This window comes from Ictalurus furcatus, chromosome 4 (assembly GCF_023375685.1).
Source record: "Ictalurus furcatus strain D&B chromosome 4, Billie_1.0, whole genome shotgun sequence".
NCBI lineage: Eukaryota > Metazoa > Chordata > Actinopteri > Siluriformes > Ictaluridae > Ictalurus > Ictalurus furcatus.
This window is the reverse complement of record NC_071258.1, coordinates 32,539,574-32,562,811: the sequence shown is the minus strand read 5'-3', so window position 1 is coordinate 32,562,811 and position 23,238 is coordinate 32,539,574. Positions and strand designations below refer to the sequence as shown.

At 39.8% G+C, this 23,238-nt stretch overlaps 2 protein-coding genes across 2 annotated transcripts; both read right to left on the bottom strand.

The window, feature by feature from the left end:
- Positions 1-3,619: 3,619 nt before the first annotated feature.
- LOC128606257 (extracellular calcium-sensing receptor-like) lies at positions 3,620-11,674 on the bottom strand. The gene is made up of 8 exons (XM_053622297.1): positions 11,523-11,674; positions 11,267-11,440; positions 7,142-7,303; positions 6,712-7,000; positions 5,520-6,275; positions 5,208-5,435; positions 4,715-4,838; positions 3,620-4,533 (listed from the first exon to the last, which is right to left on the bottom strand). The coding sequence occupies exons 1-8, from the start codon at positions 11,672-11,674 to the stop codon at positions 3,620-3,622; spliced, it is 2,799 nt and encodes a 932-aa protein (XP_053478272.1).
- Positions 11,675-17,410: 5,736 nt separating this feature from the next.
- LOC128606322 (extracellular calcium-sensing receptor-like) lies at positions 17,411-21,669 on the bottom strand. Its single transcript, XM_053622358.1, has 6 exons — positions 21,375-21,669; positions 20,985-21,273; positions 19,277-20,032; positions 18,963-19,190; positions 18,539-18,662; positions 17,411-18,372 (listed from the first exon to the last, which is right to left on the bottom strand). The coding sequence occupies exons 1-6, from the start codon at positions 21,566-21,568 to the stop codon at positions 17,459-17,461; spliced, it is 2,505 nt and encodes an 834-aa protein (XP_053478333.1). The 5' UTR covers positions 21,569-21,669; the 3' UTR covers positions 17,411-17,458.
- Between the last annotated feature and the right edge of the window lie 1,569 nt (positions 21,670-23,238).

Sequence of the window (23,238 nt, the reverse complement as noted above, 5' to 3'; positions counted from 1 at the left end):
TATATGGCAGTGACCCAGTCTGTGTACCATCATGTATTGCAAAGATACCTCCAATTATCACATCTCCATCTTTAGACAGCAGAGGATATTCTGGGTTTTCCTGAATATGGCAATATTCTCCCTTTGCCAGGCTAAAACAAAGGAGTAGCACAAGGAATAACATCACAAAGATTTGCCAATGCTTTTGCTGTCTCAGTCCTCAACAGATATACTACAGATATTTATAGACATTGGGTCTTCTGAGTATGACCATTCATTTAAACAAATCAGAGAAGTGTTAATCGTTGTGATGTCATTTAGGGACAGGATGTTAACTCTCAAATGCCTAATAGTTTGTGTAATAGATTAATCACTTATGCCATACAGTGATTTTCACTTAATCGTGCTGCACGTATCAGAAGATTTTTATGGAGGCAGCTGACAGTCGCATCACTGATGTAATGTTTTGAATTTTGTGCTTGGTTTGATGCATACTGTACCATCAAACATCAGAATGGGGAACAATGTGATCTCTGTGACTTTAACCACGGCATGGTTGTTGGTGCAAGATGTCCTGATTTGAGTATTTCAGAATATGCTGATCTCCTGGGATTTTCACACACAACAATCTATAGAGTTTACACAGAATGGTGTGAAAAACAATGAGTGAGCAACAGTTCTGTGGGTATAAACCCCTTGTTGGTAAGAGATGTCCGGGGAAAATGGCCAGATTGGTTTGAGCTGCCAGGAATGATATAATGGCTCTCACAGGGGATATTTGGAGTCCCAGAGCCTCTAAAATAGCTTTGTAACTCTTCCCATACTGATATATTTCAATCACCTTCTTTCCCATGATTTCTGGTTTTTCTTTCAATTTTGGCAAAGTGTGTTACTGGGTAAGAACATTTAACCAAATTCATGCTGTTGAAAAAGTTATATTTAAGTCTTGATTTGATTGAACAGGGTTTGCAGTAATGAGGCCTGGTTGTGTCTACTCCAGCTGAACATAATTATGAATGCAATTTTATAGATTTGGGTAATTAGTAACTACAGGGGCAAATGCATTTTCACACAGGTCCACTTGGAATTGGATAACTTTTTGGCTTCAATAAATATCATTATCATTTAAAAAACTGTATCTTGTGTTTACTCAGGTTGCCCTTTATCTTAGATTTTGTTTTAATTTCTGAAACTATTAAAATGAGATGTACACAAAAATAGAAGAAATCATGCAAATACTTTTTCAGAGCACTGAACCCCACCCAAGCCCTCTGCCATGGTAGTCACAGGGCACTCTGAGTCTTATGAGCAGCCCATGCAGATTGGTGATACCTGCCTCTCATTCCACTCCAGAAACTGTATCTCCCATCTGCAGCCAGGTCCAGGGTCTTGAGGTAAGGGCATGCCTCCTGATTGACTAGACATCCTGGTGTCACCAAAACTATAGAATTCTTATGCAGACACTTCTAGTTGAGAACCATCAATCAGGATGTCTGCTCCTATGTCTCTGCTTGCCAGGTGTGTGCCCAAAGCAAAAACCTTAGGGTGTGGTGAGCCCTTCCATTTCCCCTCTCATCGTACCACCTGACCCCCAATTTTATTACTGGTCTTCCGATCTCAAGGCAACTCTGTGATCCTAGGAGCAGTCAGTAACTTTTCTAATGCCTGTTGGTTCTTACCTCTGCCTGCTCTCCCATTGGCCAACACACTGCTGAGCTGCTCCTGCAGAATGTGGTGAGGATCCATGTGAAACCCCAGGATTTGGTCTCTGATCACAGCCCCCAGTTTGCTATCAATTCTGCAAAGCCTTTTGTAAGCTTTTAGGGGTCACTGTAAGTCTGTCCTCAGGGCATGACCCACAGTCTAATGGCCAGGCAGAGAGGGTTAACTAGGATCTACAGTAAACCTTTATTGCCTCATATTGGCCAATCCCACCTCTTGGGCCACCCACATCTTCTAGGAGGAATATGCCCACAATTCCCTTTGGCATTCTTCCTTAGGGATGTCACCCATTTGTTGCTAATATTGGTATCTGCTACCACTGTTTCCTGAGCAAGAGACTGAAATGGGGTACCTGTCATGGCACTTCTGAAGCATTGCTGCTGACGCTCCTGGAAGAAAGCTCTTGCTACTTTGTCGACAGCCTCCTGCACTTGAGAGCAAAACACCAATGAATGTCACTGTCTGTGGCTTTCTTTCCATTCCTGGTCAGCAAGTATGGCTGTCAGTTATAGATCACCCCTTGCATGGGGACTCTAGGAAGTTAGCTCCACTTCAAGGTGCTGAGACAGGTCAACCCTGTCTTGTACCATCTTCAAATTCCCTCGTCCATGAAAGTGAACCACACCTTTCATGTCTCGTGGCTGGCAAGGGATGTTGGGAACTGTTCCTAAGGGGCACGTAAGGGGCAGGTTGCCATGGCCCCAGCCGTCCAACAGAGGGAGACTGAGAGCTGCATCTTGGTAAATATTGGCAACTAGCTCCACCTGTGAATGGCCTATTCAAGCAGTGCTTACAGGGAGCTCACCATGTGAGGACAAGACTAAATCAGCATCAATATTTTGGCCTGTGTGCTGCTTCATAACTCTTAGACCTAGCTCTCCTTTTGAGGTCAGTCCTCCTGGTGCATTGGTAACATGCTTGCTTTCTAAACCAGGCATTGTGAGCTTGACTCTGGGTGATCTTTTATTTGTTTATTTTAGGAGAGTAATTTTTTCAGTTTGTTACTTTTCTCCATAACCAGTATGGAGTGTGTTGACCTGAGCTTAGTTATTATTTCCCTTTTGGAGGCCTCTGCCCATCCTTCTTATCTCCTTCAGTTACAGCATTTGTAGGGTTACATATCGCAAGTGAATTAATTCTCACAGTTCTGTCCCATCTAAATTCCTAGCCAAGCCACCCAGCCCCAGTTTCTTATTGCATGATCCCATCTGTACTGCCTCCCTTAAGTCCTCACCTAAAGTACAACCTCCATTTCCCTTTGATTCTTCATATTTCCACATATTTAACAGTGCAAAATAATGATCTTCAGAATAAAATGCATAGCAAGTTAAATGCTTTATGGTAATATGTATTATATGCATATAATGTACTCATTGAGTCTTCCAAATAAGCGTATTGTGCAAATTGTTGAAGATATTTTGCAACATGCACAAGCTTGTGGTCTCAAATTCCAAGCTTCAGTTCCCTCTGCTGATAGAAATCATAACAGATGTATTTTAAAAGTAGAGCATTGACTCTCCATCACCTAATACAAACATTTTTATATTTGGTTTGTGGAGTTTATGATTTATTATGTCTTTATTTATTTGTTTGATTTTATTATTATTTATCTTTTATAAAATATTATTTATTTACATAACAAATTCTAAATATCAATACTTATAATGACAATAATGGTTCTATATTCCTGATTAGAAACACTTGTTACTGAATACAAATTATATTTCTATAGACAGAGAGAAAACACAATTGTTATCTTTGTGATAAGTTTAATCAGTTCTCATCCATATTTATATTATATGTAATTAGATGTAACATATCTCAATATTATTTAGTTGATTATGTTTGACATTACGTGTACAAGTGTAACATTCTTCAGCTAAAATGATATGTTTGCAGATTTGAATTTTTTTTTTTCTTAAAGTGATTTAGATGCCATTTTACCCATCATACTTTTCTTTGTGTTTAGTTCAGGTTTACACAAAATAATATAACATTTAGGTGTAAATATACAGAATAGTAGAGCAAAACTGGAGGCCAAAATAGCAAATATCTCCACAGCTACAGTAAATTTTCCAGGAGAGCTGACATAAGCTGGAATAAAGGTGATCCACACAGCACAGAATATGAGTATGCTGAATGTGATGAATTTAGCTTCATTAAAATTATCTGGCAGCTTTCTAGCTAGAAAAGCCAAAACAAAGCACAAGAAAGCAAGAACACCAATATAACCCAACACTGCCCAGAAACCTATAGCTGAGCCCAAGTTACATTCTAATATGATCTTTTCCTTGTAGTAGTTCATGTTCTTGTATGGAAAAGGAGGAGAAACTGTTAACCAAAGCACACAAATAAGAACTTGTATGAGAGTGAAGGCAAGTACACTGAATCTCTGCTGTGGAGGTCCAAACCATTTCATGACATTACTGCCTGGAAGTGTAGCCCTGAAGGCCATTAGTACAACTACGGTTTTCCCCAGTACACAGGAGATACAGAGGACAAAGGTGATCCCAAATGCTGTGTGGCGCAACATACAGGACCACTGAGAGGGCTGTCCAATGAAAGTAATTGAACAGAGGAAACACAGAGTCAGAGAGAACAGCAGAAGGAAACTCAGCTCAGAGTTGTTGGCCTTAACAATGGGAGTGTCCTTTGCTGTTAGAAATAAAATGGCTACTAACACAGTTAATGCCGCTCCAACTAAAGAAAATACTACCAGTACTATCCCCATAACCTCTGTAAATGAAAGAAACTCAATGACCTTTAACACACATTTATCTCTGTCAGCATTAGACCAGAATTCTCCTGGACACTGCTCACAGTTATTTGAATCTGCAAAATAATCATGATTATTATTATTATTATTATTATTATTAGGAAGGAAAAATATACTTTATCTCATGGTTTTATTTATTAATACCATTTTTCAGGAACTGTATCCTAAATAATAAAAAGAGGATACACAATGCACAATTAACAACTTGTCTTTGAAACTTGGTAATGCTGAAATTACCTGTCTGGTTACTGATCTCTCCCTCTGCACATGGTATACAGTCATAACAGCAGACAGGCCTTCCTTTCTGTGCAGCTTTTCTGGTTCCTGGAGGACAGCTCTCACTGCACACAGACCTTGGCTTCTAATGCAAACAATACATTATGACTACAATCTCGGAATTATAAAGTTCTATCTGACAGTTCCATGCAGCCGATCAGCCATAATTGTTTACTTATCAATACAATCCAGACAGCTTCAAAGCTTTGTGTTTTTATATATATATATATATATATATATATATATATATATATATATATATATATATATATATTGAAGCACTAGTTTAATGTAAAACATTTCATGGATATTCCTTATAATATAACCTCACAAGGCCTGATTTATTATTATTATTATTATTATTATTATTATTTTTTTATTATTATTATTTTTTTTTAAATGATCTAATCTAGTTTAGATATATTTTTAATTAAAAAATAAGTAAACAATGTACCTCTACTTTCTCTCCAGCCCAGATTATATCTTCAGCATTTAGGACAAATTGTTGTCCACTTGGCAAAGAGGCATCATAATAGCCCACAACCTTAAACTGCACTTCTCCATTGAACCCTCGTTGCCAGTTCACCACATCATACTTTGCCGCTGTTGCTCCAGTGCTGTCGAACAAAATGTGGTCTCCTAATTTGCTGGTAAAATTAACTTTTTTTAGAGACTCAACAACCTTCAAAGGGGGAAAAAAGAGAATTAATTTATTTACAGTATCAGTCATGGACATGACCTGCTTTACTTCTCTTCCTTATGTTACCTGCCATGGTTGTATTGTTTTGTCTTTCTCACAACTTTGGTTTTCCTTGCACCTCAACAGACTGTGTAAAGAATGTGCCACAGCATAAACTGCATTGTACAGGTTATTTGCAGCCCTCAGTTCAGATACATCTTCATTGTAGTTTTTAAATTGAATAATATCTTTATATTTGCTGCAGTTGTTTTCAGTCTGAGAAATGTTTCCCTCAGTATGCAAGCAAGGGATTGCGGTTTGCCAAAATTCATTAACAACATAGTCAGCAAATCCACCAATGTTCAATTTTCCTATAGCAAAACCAATGGATCCAGACAGTATGTTGTAACTTGCTGGTGTAACTAGATTGACATTAGTAATCCATCCCTCAACACCAATTATCTGGTAGCCAGTGACATTTTTTAGAATAAGCTGGTTTATTAGAATTTTCATATCAAAGTGGGCAAGAAATATGATAATTACTTTGGCTGTGCCTGTCTTAATAATATCTGCCACTTTTATTATTTTTGCAGTATCTGACCGGTCAAACTTCTCAGAGTACTCAACACATATTCCCTCCTCTTTGGCTGCATTTAGAAAAATGGCCATTCCACTGTTGCCATAATCATTATCACTGTTCACAGCTCCCACCCAAGACCAGCCAAAGTGCTTGACCAAATATACCAGTGCTCTACTCTGGTAGTAGTCACTTGCTATGGTCCTGAAGAAAGAGGGGTACTCTTTTCTGTTGCTCAAACAGTCACATGTGGCAGCATGACTTATCTAAGGACAGAAAGAGAGGTAAAACTTTTTTACTTTCCTAGCAAGAGTAAAGGTGTCAGGAGCCTGTTTTAATGGAGAAAATCAATAGCATCAAACTATAATTATAATAAATAGATAGATATAATAAATAGATTATAATAAATTATAATCTGTAATAACATTCATTCATTCAGCTTTACTGCTCTATCCTGCTCAGAGTTGCAAAGGACATAGAGCCAATCCCTGAATACACACACACACACACACACACTCTTTCAAACCTAGGGTCAATTTAGTATAGCCAATCTGTCTATCTGCATGTTTATGGATAGTGGGTAGAAACTCAGATATGGATATTGCTCTATAAATGAAGATAATCATCTCATGCATATTTCATGTGTCTTGAAACAATGAAATAAATTGTTATTGAATACTTATTAAAATCATTTATCCTTACCACTGGGATCTTAAAAGGCCCTGTAGTTTTTGTAAGTGCTATAGTAGGAGTAGACTCTGACTCCCCTATGATGGCTTGTACTACGGCTTGTCCAGCGCAATCACCATTTGCTGTTATTTCCATACCATTCATCAAAGCCATAGCTGCCTTCATAGATAACAATCTTGATAGACAAACATCATATATCCTATAACCAATTGAGATATTTGGGAGCAAACTGTTGTCTCTGTTGATTTCATCAATTGCAAAAATCATGGTCTGAGCAAGGCGTAATTCACTGAGGTTAAATCTACAAATATACATTACAAAAAAGAAATTTCAAATAATATTTAATATAAAATGAAAACTAAAAGAATCCCATATGCACAAATACAATGCAGATTTCCTAAAAAAAATATATTATAATGTGAAATATTCCATAAAAACAAACCTAATGCAGATTAAAGGATGAGGTTTTTCGGTATATGGCATTGACCCAGTCTGTGTACCATCATGTATTGAAAAGATACCTCCAATTATCACATCTCCATCTTTAGATAGCAGAGGATATTCTGGGTTTTCCAGAATATGGCAATATTCTCCCTTTGTCAGGCTAAAACAAAGGAGTAGCTCAAGGAATAACATCACAAAGATTTTCCAATGCTTTTGCTGGCTCAGTCCTCAACAGATATACTACAGATATTTATTGATATTGGGTCTTCTGATTATGACTCTTAATTTAAACAAATCAGAGAGGTGTTAATCGTTGTGATGTCATTAAGGGACATAGATAGATAATTTATTGGTCCTCAAAGACCAATGGGTGTGTAGAAAAAGAAAAACATAACATCATACATATAAACCATCATGAACAATCACAGGCATAGAGGGGAGAAGGGAACATAAAGAAAAACATCAGCATCATCATACAACAAATGCATCTGGCATCACAGTGGCTGAGTACCTATGTGTTTAATGCTCGTATAGCCATAGGAACAAAACTCCTACCATAGCTGGCCTTTCTGCACATGGGTAGTCTATACCTGCGGCCAGAAGGAAGGGGGTTGAATTATTGATAAAGTGGGTGGTTTGGACCATTTAAAATTTTATGTGCCTTCCGAAGGGTATATGAAATGACAGTCCGATAAATTGGAGTTGGGAATACCAATAATTTTTCTCGCTAAATTAGTTATTTTCAAGAGTTTGTTGTTATTGGTAACTGTTAGCATATGGAAAAAACAAATGACACCATACATAAGAACCGGTTCAATAATACTTTGATACAGAAGAAGAAGCAGACTAGGCTGAACAGACAGATATTTAAGTTTACAAATTCAATTCAATTCAGTTCAATTCAATTTTATTTGTATAGCGCTTTTTACAATAGACATTGTCTCAAAACAGCTTTACAGAAATATCAACACGGTATACAGATATTAAAAGTGCAAATTTATCCCAACTGAGCAAGCCGGTGGCAACGGTGGCAAGGAAAAACTCCCTAAGATGTTAAGAGGAAGAAACCTTGAGAGGAACCAGACTCAGAAGGGAACCCAGCCTCATCTGGGTAACAACAGATAGTCTGAAAAAGTTAATTATGGATTTATATGAAGTCTGTTTGGCCTTAGAAGCAGCCGTAGTCCCAGCAATCTGGAATTGGAGTAGATGATAACTCCATCCAGAGGTAGGAGATCCGAAACGGATCAGGCAGGTCCGGAGAGCAGAAAGGATCAGGATCTCTAGTATCTCCATAAAATTGTGTGTGGCTCGACAGAAGGAGAGAGGCAGAGAAAAGATTATTAGGACTGTGCTTAGCGTAACGGAAAGTCTAGTCAGGGTAGGCTTGAGTAAACAAATACATTTTAAGCCTAGACTTAAACACTGAGACTGTGTCTGAGTCCCGAACACTAATTGGAAGGCTATTCCATAACTGTGGGGCTCTATAAGAGAACGCTCTTCCCCCTGCTGTAGCCTTTGCTATTCGAGGTACCATCAAATAGCCTGCATCTTTTGATCTAAGTAGGCGTGGTGGATCATAGAAAACCAAAAGGTCACTTAGATACTGTGGCGCGAGACCATTTAGTGTTTTATAGGTTAATAATAGTATTTTATAATCAATGCGAGATTTCACTGGGAGCCAATGCAGTGTTGATAATAACTGTTGATAATTGTTGATAATTAATGAATAACTGTGAGTCTCTGTTGACAGCACTTGTAAATACCTAGGGTGTGCTGATTGAAGTTGAGATGTTTATCCAATGTAATGCCCAGATATCTGAAATGCTCCACCCTTTCAACCATCTCTCCATTAATGGTAATACTGGAAGGATGGGTCAGTGTTTTGGAAGAGCTAAAAATCAGTTCCTTAGTCTTTTCAATATTAAGGTTGAGAAAGTTATCCTCACACCATGTACTAAAATGAGCTATGGAACGTTGATAGTCCAAAAAATAATCATTGTCCTTATTAAGCATTGCAAGAATGGCAGTATCGTCTGCATATTTAAAGTAATGAGTGGTGGTGACTGGACTCTGGCAGGCATTTGTATAGAAAATATAAAGCAGTGGACTAAGTACACACCCCTGAGGGGCAGCAGTGTTGAGAACAATAATGGGCGATAATACATTGCCCACCTTTACCACTTGTGGTCTATTAGAAAGGAAATTATAAATCCAGTGTACTAGTGGTGATGGGACTTGTAGACACTATAGTTTCTTGATTCTCTGATGAAGCTAAAATGAGTTAAAGGCGGAGCTAAAGTCAATGAAAAGAAGTCTGGTATAGTTTCCAGGAATATCCAGGTGTAGACAGTGTAAGAGACAAGCCACTGCATCATCTGTACCTCTCTTCTGTTTATATGCACATTGGTGGCAATCCAAAAAGGATGAAACATATGGAAGCATAATGTTTTGAACCATTTTCTCAAAGCTTTTCATTATGATTGAAGTTAATGATACCAGCCTGTAGTGATTTACCTCTGTTGGATGAGTTTTTTTGGGAACAGGAATAACTGATGTTTTCCATGTGACTGGTATTGTTGAAGTACAAAGTGATGAAAGAAAAAGAGAATGAAGAAAGGGGATTAATTCCAGAGTGCAGTTTTTCAAGACCCGACCTGGAATTCCATCTGGCCCGGGAGCCTTATTCAGTTTGCACTTAATAAGCTGGAAATAGACATCCTGCTTAGTTAGAAGGGACTCATAATCCCGCTCTTGAGAAGGAAAAGAATCCAAAAGGCTATCACACTCTGCTGAAAAATCAGAGGTATCAAAACGGGCATAGAAATTAAGATTAGCAGCAAAGGTGGTGCGATCTTGTACAAAAACAGTCTGTTTAACGGTTTGTCCAGTAAGAGACCTGACTCGCTGAAAAGCCTGTTTGGTGTTCATATTTGCAAAGTCCTGCTCCAATTTATTTTTATACTTCTATTTAGCCTTAAATATTTCAGTTTGGATGTTCTGGTGTATGATTTTCAGACCAGCAAAGTCCTTCTGCTTAAAGGCAAGTTTTCTCTGGTGGAAAAGAGATTTTAGAGATGAGTTGGTCCAAGGTTTTGAATTTGGGTATGTTATGGTAGTCTTTACCGGTATCAAGGAATCCATACACAATTTAATGTAATCAGTAATAACTGTAGTCTGCTCATCAAGCTCTCCCTCAAAGACTTCCCAGTCTGTACACGCAAAGCAGCCTTGAAGGCATGCAATAGCATCCTCCGACCATTGAGGGGCGCTGTGTATTACCGGCCTGCGTTGTTTCAGCCGTTGTTTGTAAACAGGAAGTAAATGGATAACATTAGTATCCGCTAATCCTAGTGGTGTTAAAGCTCTAGCTTTATAGGCTTCCAGGATATTACTGTAACATAAATCGATAGTTTTATTAAATATTGTTGGTACATCTACATATTGATTGAAGGCTGGCAGTGTGTAATCAAGCTGACAGCTGTTGAAGTCACCAAGAAGTAGTACTGGAGCATCTGGGTATTTGCTGAGCATAGTCTGTGTATTATTCGCTATCTGCTCAGCCGCTGCCTCGACATTAGTGCTTGGTGGAATATAAACACGGCTCAGCACAACAGTCAAGAACTCCCTGGGGAGGTAAACGGCACGAGCGGACAGGGTAAGCAGCTCCAGATCCAGATTACATGATGGTAACTCTCACATGCCTAATAGATTGTATAATAGATTGATCACGTATGCCATGCAGCAATTTTCACTTAATTGTGCTGCACATATCAGAAGATTTTTATGGAGGCAGCTGACAGTAGCATCATTGAAGTCATGTTTTGAATTTTGTGCTTGGTTTGATGCATACCATCAAATATCAGAATGGGGAACAATGTGATCTCTGTGATCTCTGTGTTGGTGCAAGATGGGCTGGTTTGAGTGTGTAGGTTTAGGTAAGTGATGGATTCTAATGACACAGTGATTAACTGATCTACCATTCCAATTTTCCAACTCTGTTCAAATATTCCACAATTTCTTTTTAGTCACTTGTGTAGGGAACCTAGCCAGCGGTGGGCAGAGCACAGACACACAGGGGGCCATTTAAGTGTCAAACGCGGAGAGTTTATTTAAAGTCCACGAGGGTGTGGGTGCAAAGGTGATGCCGTGGGGTGAAGTGCTCAGGCGCTGGGGTTGTCCGCGGGGCTGCTGGGGCCATGCTGGGGGTTTCCCGAGCGGCTGGGATCCCGTTCTGCAGTCACTCAATGCCGCGGGTGCAGCCAGGGGGAGGAGTCTTCTGTCGCATCGGAATCCTCTGCAAGAAACACACAACAAATTAGCACGCATGCCTTGGGAGCCTTCTCTCCCTTTGCTAGTGGAGGATTGCTCTTTTATACTCTCCCGTCAGGCTGCTGGATAGTGGAGAGTGGCTGCGCTGATTATCAGCCGCCAGCAGTGTGTGTGTCGGCGGCCCCTCCCCGCAGCCATGCACTCTCTGGCTGTCCAAAACATTGGTGGTGCTGAAGCGGAGCTGTTTCTTCAGCACCATAGTGGCAGTTGCGGGAGAAGCTCTCTTTCCTTTTTGTGTGTCAGATGCCAGCCTGTTGCCACAGTAACCCCCCTCAGCTCCGAGCCTACTGCCACGGTGTGTTGGGCCCACAGTGCATCACGCTGTGAGAGACCATCTGTGTTCCCATGTTGGGCTCCTGCCCGGTGTTGGACCTGAAACGAGAAGTCCTGCAACGAAAGGAACCATCACATTACCCTGGCATTAGTATCTTTGGCCATGGCCATCCGCTGCAGTGGGGTGTGGTCCGTAACCAGAATGAAGTGCCGACCAGCCAGGTAGTAGCGCAGCTCCTCGATGGCCCACTTTATTGCCAGGGCCTCTCTCTCCACAGCAGCATATCTCCTCTCAGCTGGGGACAGCTTCCTGCTGATGAAGAGGATCGGGTGCTATTCTCTGAAGGTCTGTGAGAGAACGGCTTCCAGCCCGGTCTCGGATGCATCTGTGTGTACTGCGAATGGAAGGGTGAAGTCCGGGTTACGCAGTACTGGGGCGCTGGTGAGGGCATCCTTCATGGCTCGGAATGCCCGCTCCACCTCTTCAGACCATTTCACCCAGTCTGGCTGGCCCTTCTTCGTGGGATCTGAAAGAGGGGAGGCTATAGAGGAGAAATTAGGTACAGACCTGTGGTAATACCCCGCCAACCCCAAGAAGGCACGTACCTGTTTCTTTGATGTAGGCCATGGGTAGCCTTTGACCGCCTCAATTTTCTTTGTCTGTGGTTTTAGTAGGCCCCGGCCAATATGGTAACCTAGGTATTGTGCCTCGGTTAGCCCCAGGTGGCTCGTTTTGGGGTTGGCTGTCATCCCGGCATTCCGGAGCTCCTTCAGGACCTCCCCCAGGTGGAACAGGTGATCTGACCAAGTGGAGGAGTGTCCACTAGCCGCTGGAACCTTGCGGGCACTCTGTGTAGCCCGAAGGGGAGAACCCGGTACTGCCAGTGGCCATTTACCATGCTGAAGGCTGTCTTTGGTCTTGCCTCTGGGGCCAGTGCTACTTGCCAGTAACCTTTTGTTAGGTCCAGTGTGGATATGAACCAGGCCCTCCCCAATCGCTCCACTAGGTTGTCCACCTAGGGGAGATGATACCTGTCAAACTGTGAGACCTGACTCAGCTTCCAGAAGTCGTTGCAGAGGCGCATACTTCCATTGGGCTTCGGCACAACTATGATGGGTCTGGACCAGGGGCTGGCGGACTCCTCTATGATGTTGTCCCGCAGCATCCAGCCGAGCTCCTCCTCGATAGCCTTGTGGCGGGCCTCTGGGACACAATAGGGCTGCTGTCTTACCACCACTCCCGGACGGGTCTTAATCTCGTGGTGGACCAGCTGCGTCATCCCTGGAGAGGTGGAAAAGACATCAGTGAACTGGCCCCCAACTCTGTCAGCTCCTGTCTTTGTGTGGGGGTGAGGTCTTCACCCAGCTGGACCAAGGTACCCTCGTTGTGGTCTGTGTCTAGGGCCGTGAACGCAGACAATACTAGTGCCGGCTCCATCCACTTCTTCAGCAGGTTTACATGGTATGTTTTTGTCTCCGCTTGCCTACCGGGCTGCTGCAGGCGATAGTTCACAGCGCCCTTCCACTCGAGGACTGTATATGAGCCTTGCCACTGGGCTAGGAACTTACAGGAGCTATTTGGCACTATCATTGCCAGGCACTCCCGGGGTTGCGCTGTGCAGTTGTACACTCTTTTCTGTTCCTCCTGGGCAGCTCTCATATGTTCCTGGACGATCTGAGCCACTCGGTCGATCGTTTCCTGCATCTCTTGTACGAAGTCGATGACCGAGTGGAAAGGGGAGGGCTTCCCACGTTTCCCGTGCCACGTCCAGCAGTCCTCGAGGTCGCCGTCTGAAGAGGAGCTCAAAGGATGTGAAGCCTGTGGATGTTTGGGGGCACTCCAGGACAGCGAAGAGGACGTAAGGCAGGAGGAGGTCCCAGTTCCTCCCTTCCTCGTCTACCACCTGGCGCAGCATCCACTTCGGGGTTTGGTTAAACCTTTCAATGAGCCCATCAGTTTGTGAGTGGTAGACGGACGCCTTCAGATGTTGTACCTGCAACAGCCAACACCGATCAGACATTAGTTTTGACACAAACGGCGTACCTTGGTCTTTCAGTATGTCCTTCGGGATTCCCACATGGCTGAACAGGAGCACCAGTTCTCTAGCAATGTTGCAGGAGGTGGCTGAGTATAGTGGCACTGCCTCGGGGTACCGGGTGGCATAGTCCACAATGACCAGTATGTATTCATGAGTTTTAAGCTGGTTTACCTGGCCCAGACTAACTTCAGCCCTTTGCTGTGTTTATGTTTAGTATGTGGGTATGTGTGAGGGTTATGCTGGGGTTATGCAGCCATTTAAATGGGTGACTGGGTTCACATATTTCAAATTAAGGCTTGCTTAGTAATTATTAGGACAAAGAGAAGTGTGTGTATTCTCTGAATTATGGATCTTTGTATTTACAATGGTGCTTGAAAGTTTGTATAGAATTGTCTATATATCAGCATAAATATGACCTAAAACATCATCAGATTTACAGACACGTCCTAAAAGTAGACAAAGAGATCCCTATTAAACATATGAGACAAAAAATATTATAGCTGGTCATTTATTTATTGAGGAAAATGATTGCAGAAATAAGTGGTAAAAGTATGAGAATCTCTAGGATTAGCAGTACATTTGAAGGTGAAATTAGCCAATAAATGTAATGACAATCAGGTGTGAGTGAGCACCCTGTTTTATTTAAAGAACAGGGATCTATCAAAGGTCAACCAACAAAGATCACTCCAAGAGCAAGACATGTAATAGTCAGTGACATCACAAAGAAACCCAGTGTAATTTCTAAGCAACTAAAGGCCTCTCTCACGTTGGCTAATATTAATGTTCATGAGTCCATCATCAGGAGAACACTGAACAACATTGTTGAGCATGGCAGGGTTGCAAGGGAAAATCCACTGCTCTCCAAAAAGAACATTGCTGCCAGTCTGCAGTTTGCTACTGAAGGCACTGAAAAAACATGTGCACAAGACAGAAGGGTATTGGAAAAAAAGTTTTGTGAATGGATGATAGAAATTGAGGTTTAAATGAGAAGCGTTATGTTTGGAGAAAGGAAAATACTGCATTCCTGCATAAGAACCTTATCCCATCTGTGAAATATGGTGGCGGTAGTATCATGGTTTGGGACTGTTTTGCTGCATCTAGGCCAGGACGACTTTTCTTTTTTTTTTCTGTCTTTTAATTTATTTATTCATTTTCATATGATTCATATTCATGTGATTCATTTACATGTGATTCATTTATGTATGATACATTTTCATGTGATACATTTTCATGTGATTCATTTACTGATTTGCTTCTCTTTAAATCCAGTTTTAGACTGTGAAAATTACAAAGGTCTTTCCAGATTATTACTTGCCACACTGTATGAGATAACCCCAGTAAAATTGCCTGAATTCTATAATATAATATGTTCACCATGTTAGGTTTAAATCCTCTAAAAACAGATTCGCAATTCAATGACATTATTATGTTCCAATTCACATCCTTCAAAGCATTGGCATGTTCTGTTTACTCTCACAAACCCCCAAACACACATACACCCAAAGTCTCCAGGGGAACTGGTTGGCCAAAGTCACAGCCTGCTAATAGGCCTGATCTGAGAATGGTCATAAAGGCCAAGCAGACAAAGGAGGAGTGGTCCTGAGGGGCTGCAGAGGGACGTATCAGCAGACATGAGGTTGTTAGGGCAGTTAGCCCCCCATACTACTGTAGGGTCACGCTTAGCCAAGACTGTCCCATGTTTTCAATGTTCTCTGGTCTGCGAGCTGTCACAAGGCAACGAAAATCTGATGCTTTCCCTCCAATAGAATGTGGAAACATTAACGTCACTGAAAGACCATCTGGCAGCATGGAAACTACTGAAAATGTGTCTCCATGGGTTCTGTCTACCGTAGAAAAGGATCACCGGGTCCAGTTCAGAGCTCGACCCCTCTGGTTCAGAGGTGTTCTCACCACAATAGTCAGCACAGAGCAGAGCCCAACATTAGTGCAGGAAGTAGGATCCCTCTTGGACAAAGGAGACATAGAATATGTACCCTGTTTGCTGAGGGAGGGAGGTTTTTACAAACGTTATTTCCTGGTCTGCAAAAAAGATGGGAGTATGCAGCCAATTTTAGATTTATATTTAAAAATTTTATTTTATAAAAATAAAAATATTTTTATATTTATTCAAATTTATGCAGAAATAAAATTCAAACAAGTTAATTCTAAAGGACTGTTGCCCTTGTTTTGTTTTTGTTTTGTTTTTTTTGTTAATATTTTTTACACTGTCAACAGTGCACAATACTGATTTTCAACATTAAATGTACTGCAAGTTTCAAACGTTGTGATATAATATTGATTATGTGCATGTAAGGTACTCATGGAGTTTTTCCATATAAGCATATTGTGTAAATTGTGGGGGACATTTTGCCTGGTGCATGAGCAAGTGGTCTTATTGCTTGGTTGGTTTATGCTTACTTATCTTCATGAAAATTAACATATCATGAATTCTAAATGCAAATAAGATAATTGTCATATATTCCTGATTACAAACATGCATATTACTGAATACAAAATATCTTTCTTTAATTTCATAAGACACTATTCTGTTCTTATTTTTTTTAGGATTAGTTTAATCAGTTCTCATGAATATCGATTTAATATTTAATTAGATGTAAGTTTTCTAAATATTATGTAGTTCATTATATTTGACATTATACGTATGTCCAAGTTCAACATTGTTCACTTAAAATGATGTATAAACAGGCTTGGAGAGTAACGTTATACATGTAATGGTGTTACATAATTAGGATACAAAAACTGGTAACTGTAATCCGTTACAGTTACGTCAAATAACAAAATAATCAGATTACAGGTACATTTGGTCCGGCCAGTATTTCTAAAGTTGAGAAAATGTGGGATTCGGCTTTAGTTTCATTATGATGTGCTTATGGCCTAATATGGCAGCATGTGTGCCCATGACTGTATTGCTTTAACTCCTCTCTGTAATTCCCTCCTTCTTGCACACCAATTGGTCGATTATAAAAGGCTTGCAGCAACTATTGGCCAAATTCTGTCTCTCAACCATTAGCCTACTCTCAGTGAATGTGGGAAGGTGAAGTGCTGTTGTGTACATGATCAAACAGTTACTTTACAATAGCAGCAAATGACAGTTTTCCTGAGTTGAAACAATGGCCATGGCCATATAAGGTCATTTTTAATTTCATGTTATCACATTGCTTTGTATTACATGGTCATTCAAATGTGTAAATGATGGCAGAAGGTACAATCATGCCATCTAATATTTTATTTTATTCTATTTTATTATTTATATATATGGACATTCAAAAGAATGTAAGAATTTATGTATTTTTATGTGATGCTAATAGTGCTAATATCATGTCTTTTTTCAGTGTAATAAAATCTGCATTCAAAGTAACACAGTTTTGGACAGTATTCAAACATGGAAAAAAAAAAGGTGTCCTCTTTTTGGAAAACCAGAATATGATCACCCTAACTTTTGTGATGTAATGTTACCAGGGATATCAGGGACAGTGATATTTTATTTATTTATTTTCATAAAACAAATCCAAACATTGAACAATTGAACAACAAGCTCTAAAATAAGCTCTAAATAAAAGTATTTTAGATCATATTGCTTTTCTCTTGACTTAAGCCTCCGAACCCTGTGTATATGTTACAGATTTGAATAACCTGTTTGTTTGGTTTTTTTAAAGTGACTTAGAAGCCATTTTACCCATCATATTTTTCTTTGTATTTAGTTCTGGTTTAAACAGAATAATATAACATTTAGGTGTAAATATACAGAACAGTAGAGCAAAACTGGAGGCCAAAATAGCAAATATCTCCACAGCTACAGTAAATTTTCCAGGAGAGCTGACATAAGCTGGAATAAAGGTTATCCACACAGCACAGAATATGAGTATGCTGAATGTGATGAATTTAGCTTCATTAAAATTATCTGGCAGCTTTCTAGCTAGGAAAGCTAAAAGAAAGCACAAGAAAGCAAGAACTCCAATATAACCCAGCACAGCCCAGAAACCTATAGATGAGCCCAAGTTACATTCTAATATGATCTTTTCCTTGTAGTAGTTCATGTTCTTGTATGGGAAAGGAGGAGAAACTGTTAACCAAAGCACACAAATAAGGACCTGTATGAGAGTGAAAGCAAGAACACTGAGTCTCTGCTGTAGAGGCCCAAACCATTTCATGACATTACTGCCTGGAAGTGTAGCCCTGAAGGCCATTAGCACAACTACTGTTTTCCCCAGTACACAGGAGATACAGAGGACAAAGGTGATCCCAAACGCTGTGTGGCGCAGCATACAGGACCAGTGAGAGGGCTGTCCAATGAATGTAAGTGAACAGAGGAAACATAGAGTCAGGGAGAACAGCAACAGGAAGCTCAGCTCAGAGTTGTTGGCCTTAACAATGGGAGTGTCCTTTGCTGTTAGAAATAAAATAGCGACTAACACAGTTAATACCGCTCCAGCTAAAGAAAATGCTACCAGTACTATCCCCATAACTTCTGTAAATGAAAGAAACTCTATGACCTTTAAGATACATTTATCTCTCTCAGCATTAGACCAGTATTCCCCTGGACACTGCTCACAGTTATTTGAATCTGCAAAATAATCATCATTATTAATATTAGGAAGGAAAAATATACTTTATCTCATGGTTTTATTTATTAATACCATTTTTCAGGAACCGTATCCTAAATAATAAAAAGAGGATACACAATGTACAATTAACAACTTGTCTTTGAAACTTGGTAATGCTGAAATTACCTGTCTGGTTACTGATCTCTCCCTCTGCACATGGTATACAGTCATAACAGCAGACAGGCCTTCCTTTCTGTGCAGCTTTCCTGGTTCCTGGAGGACAGCTCTCACTGCACACAGACCTGGGCTTCTAATATGAACAAAACATTATGGCTACAACCTTTGAATTATAAGATATAATTGTTTGTTTACTAATAAAATTTAAGAAGCTTTACAGCTTTGTACTTTTTACTTTGAGGCAGTATGTTGGTGTAAAATGTGTCATGTATATTCATTGGGAATGTTTTACGTACAGTATCTTCTGTAGAACATTTTTGAGAACAATTTAAAGGGCCATTAACTGCCCGATTTATTTTTATTTTTTTTTGTAATTTATGACAGTTTTTATAATATTTCATAAAAAAATGTCATTAGCAAGCAAAGCATGTACCTCTCGTTTTTCTCCAGCCCACACTATATCTTCAGCATTTAGGACAAATTGTTGTCCATTTGGCAGTGAGGCATCATAATAGCCCACAACCTTAAACTGCACTTCTCCATTGAAACCCCGTTGCCAGTTCACCACTTCAAACTTTGCAGCTGTTGCCCCAGTGCTGTCAAACCACACCTGATCTCCTAATTTGGTGGTAAAATTAACCTTTTTTAGAGATTTAACAACCTTTAAATTGAAAAGAAAAGTAGTATTTATTTCATTACAATGTCAGTCATGGACATAGCCTGCTTTGCTTCTCTTCTTTGTGTTACCTGCCATGGTTGTATTGTTTTGTATTTCTCACAACTCTGGTTTTCTGTGCATCTCAACAGGCTGTGTAAAGAATGTGCCACAGCATAAACTGCATTGTACATGTTATTTGCATACCTCAGTTCAGATATATCTTCACTGTAGTTTTTAAAGTGAATCATATCTTCATATTTTCTGCAGTTGTTTTCAGTTTGAGAAATATTTCCCTTTGAGTGCAAGCAAGGGAAAGCTGTTTGCCAAAACTCATTGACAGCATAGTCAGCAAAGTTATCAATGTTCAATTTTCCCACATCCAAACCAATGGCTCCAGCCAATATGTTGTAACTTGCTGGTGTTACTAGATCGACAGCAGAAATCCATGCCTCAACACCAATCATCTGGTAGCCAGTGACATTCCTTCGAATAAGTTGCTCTATTAGAATATTCATATCAACGTAGGCCAGAAATACAATGATTACTTTGGCTGTGCCTGTCTTAATAATGTCAGCCACTTTTATTATTTTGGCAGGATCTGACCGGTCAAACTTCTCAGAGTACTCAACACATATTCCCTCCTCTTTGGCTGCATTTAGAAAAATGGCCATTCCACTGTTGCCATAGTCATTATCACTGTTCACAGCTCCTACCCAAGACCAGCCAAAGTGCTTGACCAAATATGCCAATGCTCTACTCTGATAGAAGTCACTTGCTATGGTCCTGAAGAAGGATGGGTACTCTTTTCTGTTGCTCAAACATTCACATGTGGCTTTATGACTTATCTGAAGAAAGAAAGAAAAAAAAATAATTAAAGCCTGTTTGGGTGCATTTTATACCAAAGATTTTTAGGTGTTTACTTCATCCTATGAAGAGACAGGAGCCTGTTTAACAGGGAAAAAAACAACTACCATCCAACTAAAGAACGCAAAAGATAATTATAATCTGTGAATACAAAGATGATGGATTATGTACACTATAAATTCAAAAGTATACTCATGTAAATGGTGCTGATATTAAGAATAAGCATCATTCATTCAACTTTACCGCTCTATACTGGTCAGATTTGCAGTTGACACAGAGCTAATCCTGGAAACACTGGGCATAAGGTGAACACGCGATTTGTTCATGCACTCTTTCACATAGGGATAATTTAATGTAGGTAGTCTGCTCATCTGCATGTTCATGGACAGTTGATGGAAACCAGAAAACCCAGATGAAACCCACGCAAACACGCAGAGAACATGCAAAACACAGACAGTAACCCGAGCACATGACTGAAACTGGACTGTGATGTGGGGCTGTGATGTGCCAATGGTACCCACTGCACCATGGTGCCTCCCATAAGTATAACATACATTGCTCAAAAACAAATAGGTATCTAAGATAAACATGCACATTTTATGAAATATTAACCATAATTACTATAATTAACCTAGAACTGTGTCTCAAAGTAAACTTGAGCTTCTCTCAGCATTTGAGGCTAAAGAGACTCATATCAGAGGATTGATAATTAGTAAATATATATATATATATATATATATATATATATATATATATATATATATATATATATATATATATATGTGTGTGTGTGTGTGTGTGTGTGTGTGTGTGTGTGTGTGTGTGTGGCTTAATTGTAGACATTAAGATAATCATCTCGTGCATATTTCAAGTGTGTTGTATAACTATTAATTAAATTGTTATTAAATAATTATTAAAATCATTTATCCTTACCACTGGGATCATAAAAGGTCCTGTAGTTTTTGTAAGTGCTATAGTAGGAGTAGACTCTGACTCCCCTATGATGGCTTGTACTACTGCTTGTCCAGAGCATGCATAGTCCACTGTTATGTCCATACCATTCATCAAAGCCATGGCTGCCTTCATAGATAACAATCTTGAGAGACAATTGTCATAAATTTTGTAACCAATTGAGATATTTGGCAGCAAGCTGTTGCTTCTGTTGATTTCATCAATTGTAAAAATCATGGTCTGAGCAAGGCGGAATTCACCGAGATCACTGCTACAAATATACGTTAAAAAAAATTCAGATTATTTGATATAAAATGAAAATTACAGAGTCCCCAAAATGGCTACAGTATCAAAGTTTCCACGACAACAAACCTAGTGCAGATTAAAGGTTGAGGTTTTTCAGTATATGCGATTGACTGCATCTGTGTACCACGATGTATTGAAAAGATGGCTCCAATTATCACATCTCCATCTTTAGATAACAGAGGATATTCTGGGTTGTCCAGAATATGGCAATTTTCTCCCTTCGCCAATCTAAGAGAAACGAGTAGTACAAGGAACAACATCACAAATTTTGTCTAGCACTTTTGCTGGATTGGTCCTGAACAGATATTGTCTTCATATATTTGTAGACATGCTCTGGGTGTTCTGGGTAGGACCATTCAGTTTGGACAAATCAGAGAGGTGGCGAGCTTTGTGATGTGATCAAGGGGCAGGATGCTACCTGCAACACAGTTATTTCAGGTTCACTTCATTCAAGAAAGAACACACAAATTATTTACAGCCGTTATTGTTGGCGTGTGTCTGTTGGGCCTGTATGTGCATGTATGTATGTATGTGTGTGTGTATATATATATATATATATATATATATATATATATATATATATATATATATATATATATATATATATGTGTGAGTGGCAAAATTATGTGAACTTCTAGGATTATCAGTTCATTTGAAGGTTAAATTAGAGTCAGGTGTTTTCATCTGATCATCTGAAGTGCAGCATGAGTACCACCCCAGCTAACACAGTTACGCTGTGAAGACATGACATGACCGGACCATATTAATCACAGCGATCTACCAAATAACGTTCCAGCCACATAACCTTGTGATTCCCCATATTCGTAGTGGTGATGTTCTAGTTTATAGTACATTGCTAAAACGCAGCGAGTAGATCACAATGACCATGGCCAGGAGTCTGATCATTTAATACTTTCAAGCACAACTCAATAATATATGCTATGGCTGTCTACCTGTCTCCCATGACAATTCGTCAGCCTCAACTCCTTTATTTCTAACATCTCACTCCTCGCTAGTGCGAGGGAGGCAGAAAAGGCGAGTGTCGCAGCCTGCCTCCCCCTGCGGAAAGCCAGGGGAACTGGTTGGCCAAAGTCACAGCCTGCTAATAGGCCTGATCTGAGAATGGTCATAAAGGCCAAGCAGACAAAGGAGGAGTGGTCCTGAGGGGCTGCAGAGGGACGTATCAGTAGACATGAGGTTGTTAGGGCAGTTAGCCCCCCGTAGTACTGTAGGGCCACGCTTAGCCAAGACTGTCCCATGTTTTCAATGTTCTCTGGTCTGCGAGCTGTCACAAGGCAACGAAAATCTGATGCTTTCCCTTCAATAGAATGTGGAAACATTAACGTCACTGAAAGACCATCTGGCAGCATGGAAACTACTGAAAATGTGTCTCCATGGGTTCTGTCTACCGTAGAAAAGGATCACCGGGTCCAGTTCAGAGCTCGACCCCTCTGGTTCAGAGGTGTTCTCACCACAATAGTCAGCACAGAGCAGAGCCCAACATTAGTGCAGGAAGTAGGATCCCTCTTGGACAAAGGAGACATAGAATATGTACCCTGTTTGCTGAGGGAGGGAGGTTTTTACAAACGTTATTTCCTGGTCTGCAAAAAAGATGGGAGTATGCAGCCAATTTTAGATTTATATTTAAAAATTTTATTTTATAAAAATAAAAATATTTTTATATTTATTCAAATTTATGCAGAAATAAAATTCAAACAAGTTAATTCTAAAGGACTGTTGCCCTTGTTTTGTTTTTGTTTTGTTTTTTTTGTTAATATTTTTTACACTGTCAACAGTGCACAATACTGATTTTCAACATTAAATGTACTGCAAGTTTCAAACGTTGTGATATAATATTGATTATGTGCATGTAAGGTACTCATGGAGTTTTTCCATATAAGCATATTGTGTAAATTGTGGGGGACATTTT